Source organism: Hibiscus syriacus, unplaced genomic scaffold, assembly GCF_006381635.1.
Source record: "Hibiscus syriacus cultivar Baekdansim isolate YM2019G1 unplaced genomic scaffold, ASM638163v2 tig00000340_pilon, whole genome shotgun sequence".
In the NCBI taxonomy this organism is placed as follows: Eukaryota; Viridiplantae; Streptophyta; class Magnoliopsida; order Malvales; family Malvaceae; genus Hibiscus; species Hibiscus syriacus.
Window position 1 is genome coordinate 2,281,026 of NW_024061783.1, and position 9,155 is coordinate 2,290,180.

Genomic DNA, 9,155 nt, shown 5'->3' on the forward strand with positions numbered 1-9,155 from the left:
TATGAGTCGTTGAACTTTGATTTCCCAGATTAATATTTAATGGCTATTTCGGTAGAAGAAGCAGTTGCATCCACTAGCAAATATTGGAAGTTGAACTTCGATGGTGCTTCAAATGCCATGGGACATGGAATCGGGGCAATTTTGGTCTCACCAGAGGGAGAGCATTATCCTTTCACCAGTCGGCTTAATTTTGATTGTACTAACAATATGGCTGAGTATGAAGCTTGTGTTCTGGGTCTTAGAGCTGTTGAACGCAAAGTAAAAATGCTCAAGGTGTATTGAGATTCAGCTTTGGTAATACCAGCTCAGAGGAGAATGAGACAAAAGATCCCAAGCTTGTAGAATACCGTAAGTTGGTTATGGAGCTTGTTGAAGAATTTGAAGAAGTAACTTTCTATTACCTCCCCAGAGAAGAGAATCAAATGGCAGATGCTTTAGCCACACTGGCAGCAGTGTTTAAGATGAACGAGCATTCAAATATGATGCCCATTGAAATGAAAGCTTATGAGTATCCAGCCCATTGTTTTAATATTGAAGAAGAAGAAGATGGAAACCCCTGGTATTATGATATCTTGCAATATATAAGGTATCAGAGTTATCCAGAACAGGCTACTGAGAATGATAAGAGAACCGTTAGAAGAATGGCATCAGGATATGTGCTTGATGGTGAGACTCTATACAAGAAAAGCCTGGATCAGGTTTTGTTAAGATGTGTGGACGCGAAGAAGCCAAATTGATTCTTGAAGAAGTGCATGAGGGAATATGTGGTACCCATGCTAATGGGCATGCTATGGCTAGGCAGATTATGAGATTTGGGTATTATTGGTCAACTATGGAAACAGATTGTATCAATTATGCCCGAAAATGTCACAAGTGTCAGATTTATGGAGATATGATACATACTCCTCCTCATCCGTTGCATGTAATGACAGCTCCGTGGCCATTCTCAATGTGGGGCATGGATGTTATTGGACAAATTCCGCCCAAAGCTTCAAATGGTCATCGCTTTATTCTGGTAGCCATAGATTATTTCACCAAGTGGGTAGAAGCGGCTTCTTACGCAAATGTTACCCAGTCTACAATATGCAAATTTTTGAAGAAGGAGATCATTTGTAGATATGGTTTGCCCGAGAGGATTATCTCCGATAATGCGTTGAATTTAAATAATAAGATGATGGACTCGGTCTGTAAACAGTTCAAAATAAAGCATCATAATTCCACCACTCGCCCAAAGATGAATGGGGCAGAGGCGGCCAATAAGAACATCAAAAGGCTCATAGAGAAAATGACTGAGACCTATAAGGATTGGCATGAGAAGTTGCCCTTTGCTCTGTTTGCTTATCGAACTTCAGTACGGACTTCAACTGGGGCAACTCCGTTTTCTTTGGTTTATGGGATGGAAGCTGTCTTACCTATTGAGGTGGAAATTCCCTCACTTCGGATTTTGTCAGAGGTAAAGCTTGATGAGGCAGAATGGGTCCAAGCTAGGTATGACCAGTTGAATTTGATTGAAGAAAAGAGATTGAAAGCTATTTGTCATGGTCAGATGTACCAAAAACGTATGATAAGGGCACATGGTAAGAAAGTTCGCCTTCGAGAATTCCATGAGGGAGATTTGGTGCTTAAAAGGATTTTGCCTATTCAGAAGGATTTCAGAGGAAAATGGATGCCCAATTGGGAAGGACCTTATGTTGTCAAGAAGGCCTTTTCTGGGGGAGCTCTAGTCCTAACTGAAATGGACGGATCAGAATTACCATATCCAGTGAATTCCGACGCTGTTAAGAGATATTTCGCTTGAAGAAGAAATAAAAGGAAAAAAACGAAAAATGAAAAAATAATAATAAAGATGAGAAAAAGAAGAAAAGAAGAAAAAAATGAGAAAAAAATAAAAAAAAAGAAAGAAAAATAAAAAGAGAAAAATGAAAAAAAAAAGAGAAATAAAAGGAGGGTTCAAGACGAAAACCCGAAAAGGGCGTCTTGGAACCAAAGGAGGTCTCAAGTTGAAAACTCGCAAAGGGCGACTTGAGTTGAGTTTGAAATTCAGAATTCGTGCATGGTGGAGGTTCTGAATCAATTTTGGAAGTGGAAAGAGCTCCTGATATGGATAGTAACAATGACAGTTGGTGATCAGGAATGAGACTAAAGATTAATGAGTCTCGATTGAAATAATCAAGAGAAATTGAATGCATATGAGATTCAATACTGGTTTAGGGCATCCAATGATAGAGATTTGGGAGTTTAGAAGTAGCCTCATACTCGTAAGCATCACAATTTTGGAGATCCTTTTGACAGAAGCTACACTCGAGACATTCTAACGGCGTGCCAGTTCAAAAGCATTTGCATTATTGATATTTGAAGACGCCTACTTTTTTGTTCTTTTATTATTTCCAGTTAAAAGTTTGCCATAAAATTACCTAAAAATCTTTGCATATATAAATAAAGAGATGTATTTTCTTGTTCGTTTCCCTTTTGCAAACATCTTATTTTGAAAGGTCAAAACATATAGCTTAACTTGAATTACATGAGATCATTTTGTATTATTGTGCAAAAGATTTTGGAAAATGCAGGTATTCTGAAGTTGACAATGGTTTAAACATGTAAGCTTGTGTGGCTACGGGAAGCTAAAACCTTGGAATTCATAGAAAATATCAGCCATGATAAGAAGACCCAAAGAGATTGTCATTGGTTAAGAAGTTGGTCATGGGTATTGACGGGTTTCAAGAAAGGAAAGAGTCAAGGTTCTGTTAAGCCGAGAGATATGGAATTGAGATTGTTAACTGGGGTGAACTAGTTAAATGTTCTGTGTCCAATATGAAACCAAGTTCCATCGAGATCAAAAGGAGATAGAGTTCCTTCAAAGAAGAAAACGCATTGAATTGCATAATTGCATACATTTTAGGCATGAGTAGGATCATGGCATTCATAATCGCATGATGGCTTAAATATCTACAGGTTTCCCAGGGATAGTTGAAGATTGAAGATATGAAAGCATCGAGATGAAGATAACTGGTCTTGAGATTTTGACAAGAATGATGTTTATACGAAAATTGAGTCAAAGCAGATTCAAATATCCAATGGCTCTAGACAAGTTTTCACGATGGAGATGGATTTTCAAAAATTTTCTCAACTTCTAAATTTTTTAGTATAATATTTTTCAAATATACATTCATGATGAATAATGTTTGATTTTCAGGTTTGACCTTTGAAGCAAATTCTATAAGCCTTCACGAAAGAGTAGTGAAGCAAATTCGTTCGTTGAAGATTGAGTCCTATACTCTCTGAATGAATAGGGAGCGGACAAGTTTGTTGAAGATTGAGTCCTATACTCTCTGAATGAATAGGGAGCGGACAAGTTTGTTGAAGATTGAGTCCTATACTCTCTGAATGAATAGGGAGCGGACAAGTTCGTTGAAGATTGAGTCCTATACTCTCTGAATGAATAGGGAGCGGACAAGTTCGTTGAAGATTGAGTCCTATACTCTCTGAATGAATAGGGAGCGGACAAGTTCGTTGAAGATTGAGTCCTATACTCTCTGAATGAATAGGAAGCGGACAAGTTCGTTGAAGATTGAGTCCTATACTCTCTGAATGAATAGGGAGCGGACAAGTTCGTTGAAGATTGAGTCCTATACTCTCTGAATGAATAGGGAGCGGACAAGTTCGTTGAAGATTGAGTCTTATACTCTCTGAATGAATAGGGAGCGGACAAGTTTGTTGAAGATTTTTTGAGTCTTATACTCCCTGAATGAATAGGGAGCAGACACGTTTTCCAAGGATTGTTCGAGTCTTATACGCCTTGAAAGAAAAGGGAGCAGACCCGTTATTTGAAGATTTTTCAAGTATCACTTCTCTTGAAGTAACAGTGGAATGGTTTAATCTTTTGAAGTTCTCATGACCGGACAAACTCGATCATCTTTTGATCTTTGCTCTATTCTCGTTACACGACAATGAGCAAAGAGGGGCAGTTGTAAATGCTCGATTTTATCCGAGTCTAGGTCGGGACAGGCCCCATTCAAGCCCAATGGACAACAGATATATGCACAAGAAGATAGCAGTTTGAGGGTCGGTTTTTAGCAGTTTTAGTTTTTAAGAAATAACCACCCATCATCAGTTTTAATGGGATTTAAAAAGAGAGAGGGATATCAACTAGGGGAGGAGATAAAAAATTTACATAGGGAGAGAACTAAAAAAAAAGGGAATTTCGGTAGACTTTCTGGTTCAACATTGTTGGAAGCAATAAAAAGAAAGCAATTTTTTTTAAATTTCACGGTTCCATTCGAAGGAAAGCATCAATCATTCACAAAAGCTATAGCATTGTCTCGAGCAAAAGCAACACCAAAAAACAGAAAGTATTAACAAGAACAAAACCAGAAAAAGGAAGCATTTAGGAGGTATTTCTTTCATTTTACTTATTTTCTAGTAGAAGTTTATGTGTGTGTGTGTGATTTTTGTTTGAAACGAGAATAAGGGTTAGAAGCTTACCGACTTGAGTCATCGGGTTGAAACTGAAGCGTTGAGAGTTGCTCGAGAAACCTTGCGTATGAGTTAGGGGTTAGTTTCCAGATTGAGGGTTTTAAATAAAAAAGAGTGAAGGCTAGAGTGATGACCCGAGAGGACTTACCTGGTCGAATCCTATGATGGTCGGAGTGAAGAAAGCCATTAACATGGTGGCTTGCCGAGCATGGAGGAACTGTGGGCTCTATTTAGCGCCGCTGTTTGTTGAGAGACAAGGGAGAGGAGTGTAATCGTGAAAATGGAGAAGTGAGACTAGGTTTAGATTTCACATAGAATAATATATATATATTAATTCACTAAAAGATAACGTTTAGCCTTAGGTGAATACACATGTGGTGAGTGGAATAATTGCATGTGAACTTCGTTAACTTTTGACATTTTGTATTTTAGTCATTGAATCAATTTTTTTAGGTTTTCAATTGTCATTCGTATTTTGTGCGTTTTTCTTTTAGTCTTAAGTTTATGTTGTTCTTCGTTTTATGATGGTTCTGGTATTGGTTTTGTAATTTTGTCAATTTATGATTTAATCGCATAATACGTTGGACTATTGAGCTGTTTAATTTACATTTTATTTACTTAACTTTGTTATTTGCTATTTTTATCCTTTATGGTAGTTGATTTAAAGCTTAGGTTTTTGGGCAGTAGGTTTAGGTTTGCTTTTAAGTAACGAATTTTATATTATTTTAATGTATGGTGTGCATTTTTTTTTTGCATGTATATATTATATCATTAAGTGTTATTTTCAACTTTAAGTAAATAAAATTAGTATTATATTTGTAGTAATTAATTGATCTAGCATAAAAAAAATTGATTACATGTTAGTATAATTTTAATAAGTTTTTTTTAGTGTATAGTTATGTGTATTTTAGACTTAAATATTTTTTTTCAAATGTGTGACATTATTTAATTAGTTTTCGCATGGTAACCTCATGTGCATAACTCGACATTATTACATAATTTAACTAAGGGTAATATCCTTTTAATTTAAAATTGTTGAAGTGGGCAGTCATAACTGATTTGAGGTCCGCTTTTAATGATTTTAAAATAAAAGTGTATCCCGAAAGTGAAACTAAAAAATTAATTCGTCACCTAAAATTTGGGAATGAGAGAAAAAGAAATGTTCGTTTATTTAAATATATCGAGAAAAGGTTGTTATATCTTTTAAGATCTGGTCTCGATATTTGTAAATAATCGAACATTCTTTATCTTTCTAAAACAATTCGGTAATTTTAATTTAATTTATTTGAATGCTTTTGAATGTTTTTTAAATTTACATCTTTGTTTTACGGGATCAAAAACCAAATTAAGTTCGAATTTATAAAGTTCACTGCAAAGACGTTAATTAATCGACTAGGTACCGACTTAGGGCGTTGTGGTGGTGTTAATCCTTCCCCACACGTAATCGACTTCCGAACTCATTTTTTGGTAACGCAGACCTCAATTTGTTGTTTTAATTAAAATTAATTTTTATTTAAAATGACAGCATTTTTGGGTGCCCAATCACACCTTAATCAAAGATTGGTGGCGACTCTTTGAACCGTAGTTTTTGATCGTAAGGGAAATTCAAAATTTTTCGAAACGAGAGATATTTTAAATTGCATTTGTTTTTAAATTAAAAAGAGACAATTAAGAATTAATGTGGTTTTCAAAATCTCACCTTTTTTCACCTTTAAGAAAAAATCGTTTCGACAAATGTGACAGCTAAACACAGTAATGAACATGCTTGGTTTGAACCTTCCTTGCACTTTGTACATAAGCCGCATTATAGCAATGCTTCTCTCGAATTTGTAGCACATGGTTCTAAAAAGCATCAGGTTGCCGAAGGATCTGCCGTGAAAAGCCACCCTGCTTGTGGTTCTTTGATGCAAAATCCAGGTGAAATGATTGACAAGCAGTTTGTGGATGAAGAATTTGACATGGATTTGGAGTATCTTCGCATGACATATTGACATTCCCTGGTTTATCCAATGAGTCTCTTACGGATGTCTACTTGGCTAATGATGGGGACTTTGAAGCCACTGTTGACATGCTGAACCAACTTGAGGTAAATTTTACCTAATGTTTATTTTGTTGTTATAAATATCATTGTCAGAGTGATGGTTCTGGATTATTTTCCTTCATTCCTTTTCAAATTGAGTTTTACCTCTCCCTTTTCTTTTCTTAAGCCATGGGAGGATGAATGTTTGAGCTCCTCTCCTTCAAACACAGCTCCGATTGTACAAAATAGCGAAGTAATTGAATTTATGAAATTTTATCTGATTTATTGTCTAATGACAATATTAACGTGATTTTATATTTTTGGATTTGACCGAAAGCTGTCTGGTCAAAGAGTTTAGGATCTTACTCCACTTTCTGGCCCATCGTGGCAATTGGCATAGCTTTGTTTTCTTCTTCATTTGCTTAAGTCTTTTCTTTTGTGCAACTTCTGACCAGATCACAGTGTTTCTGGTTACTGGAAGTGAAAGAGATCTTTCCATCAGCTTTCATTTGATCTAATTATTTGATTTATGTGATTGATTTTTCGTACAAATTTTTTATTCTTGCCATAAGAATGCCAGTGCATACTTCTGTTGTTTTTATTCACAATCACATCACTGTTGGTTGAATACAATGTGAGGGTTGTATATTAGTTATTTTGTTCTGTAAATTTGTTTATAACATTTCTTTACTCCATAACCCATTGATAATTACTGTTAATTGGTTGGATTAAGGAGGTAGTGTGGCCAGATTTTTTGTTATTCTTTATGCAGTCTGCTTCAGCTTATCTGTAGTTTACTACTGGTTTTAGACTGAGCCAAAATGTTTAATTTGTATAAACCATGGTTAGAAAGAAGTAAAAGAAAATGTTTTGTTTCTTAAGGTGATTTGATTTCTTTGGAAATAATTTCTAGAGTATGTCATGTTTTATAGTTAGCCGATTAATTTTGAAAAACATATTCCTTCTCTTGGTATTCATGGATAGTGGATTTGGTCTTGTCCAGATGCATGCTGTAGAATCGTCTGAATCACTTCCCGACACTTTGGATATTGGTGATGTCTCTGAATCTGTGTCTTCAGCAACCTGCAATCCTCTTAAACTGAAGAACATGGCTGGCAAAACAAGTGCTTCTTCATCAGGTGCTACGAAATCAGCTGCTGTGTCATGATCGACTTTCTCGAAGGATTTTTTAGTGGGTGTTCTTTTTTCTTAATGTGTCTGTGGAATAGAAGTATACACAAGTAGGGGCTTTCTTGAAGGCTGAGAAATATGGTATGTGAAATGCTTATGTTGTATAGTTGTATGCTGATGCTTGCCTAAACTAATACTGCTGTTGTGAGCTTTTATTGTTTGGTTAAAAAGCTCCTTTTGCAGTTAACATTGCAAAATATAGTTTTCATCAGAATTGAAAATGGTTCTACAATGTTGTTGTCGACATGTTGCACTCTGTGATAACTCTAGTTGTGTGTAGTCGTCGAGGCTCGAGACGAGGAGATGGCTCGAGCCTCCTCGTGTGCTATTATTCGGATGACAATGCATATTTCGGCCACTCAAATCTTTCTCCCAATGTGCATTAGAAAGTTGTCTTCAATATCCAGCCGCCGTTTGGAATTGGCCCTCCTTAACAGCCTGCTAAACCCAATTGCTCTCCCGTTTCTCTTCAATATCCAGCCGCCGTGCTCGTCCCTCGGAAGGGACATTTGTTACTGGAATGCAAATTCACGGTCAAGAATGCTTATGAAATCACCTTCGGAACGACCAAAACACTTGTTGGAAAACAATTTGGAAGCTGCAAGTTCCGGAAAAAATACGTTGTTCCCTTTGGTTAGCTTACCGGGACAGACTTTCCACGAATCATAACCGCTGCAACCGGTTGATACATCCTGTGCAGCTCTCAGCGCTCCTGACGAGACGATACTCTATACTCTTCGGGATTGCACGGTTGCTCGTGCTGTGTGGCGTTCTTTGATTCCTCCTGAACACACGTCGACCTTCTATACCTTCCTCTTCAAGACTGGATTTTGAGCAACCTTCCATCTCCTTCTGTTTGTGCCCTTATCCACTGCTCATGCAACTTCTTATTCTCGACCATAGCTTGGCATCTCTGGAAGGGGCGAAATACGACTGTTTTTCAAGATATTTCGGCTGAACCGGGTGGTCTAAATACTTAAACTATTTTATAATTTATTCAATTACACAACATTACTAATTACATAAATATTTATTTAACTTTAAAAACCAAACCATTTTGGAACAAAAAGGGGGGAAATATCCAAAGAAAAATGGCCAAACTCATAATCCAAAGGCCTTGCGCCCTCTTGCTCTTCAGCCGACTAAAACCCTCCTTTGTTTCTTCATTTATTTTCCTTTCTTCTCCCATTTCCCAGTCTTCTGCTGGTTCCTTGCTTCTTAACATTACCCCTTCTGTATTCATCCAGATTCCCAGCAACCCGAAGAAGTTCAGTTCACCTCTTGACATATATTAAATGCAATTGTATCTCCAAACTCCAACCTTTCACTTCAAATTTCCATGCCTTTTAGTTTATCTTCTGCACTTGCTTATTCATGTAGACTTTGCAGAAAGTTCCGCTTTTTAGCCACTTTCCCACTTCATGTGCTCTTAGTGCAGTAGATTGCTTCAAAGAAGTCGACACCCATGTCT

General features: G+C 36.7%; 1 protein-coding gene across 2 annotated transcripts; it reads left to right on the forward strand.

Annotated features, from left to right (window-relative positions):
- The first annotated feature begins 6,248 nt into the window (after positions 1-6,248).
- LOC120202265 (polyadenylate-binding protein-interacting protein 6-like) lies at positions 6,249-7,916 on the forward strand. Of its 2 annotated transcripts, XM_039202703.1 has the most exons (3): positions 6,249-6,559; positions 6,681-6,746; positions 7,497-7,916. In XM_039202703.1, exons 1-3 carry the CDS (start codon positions 6,542-6,544, stop codon positions 7,659-7,661), a joined length of 249 nt encoding a protein of 82 aa, XP_039058634.1. In that variant the 5' UTR covers positions 6,249-6,541; the 3' UTR covers positions 7,662-7,916. The 2 variants fall into 2 exon arrangements, 1 of the variants encoding a protein (XP_039058634.1); XR_005523722.1 differs by lacking the exon at positions 6,681-6,746 and having other exon boundaries at positions 6,251-6,559.
- The last annotated feature ends 1,239 nt before the right edge of the window (positions 7,917-9,155 follow it).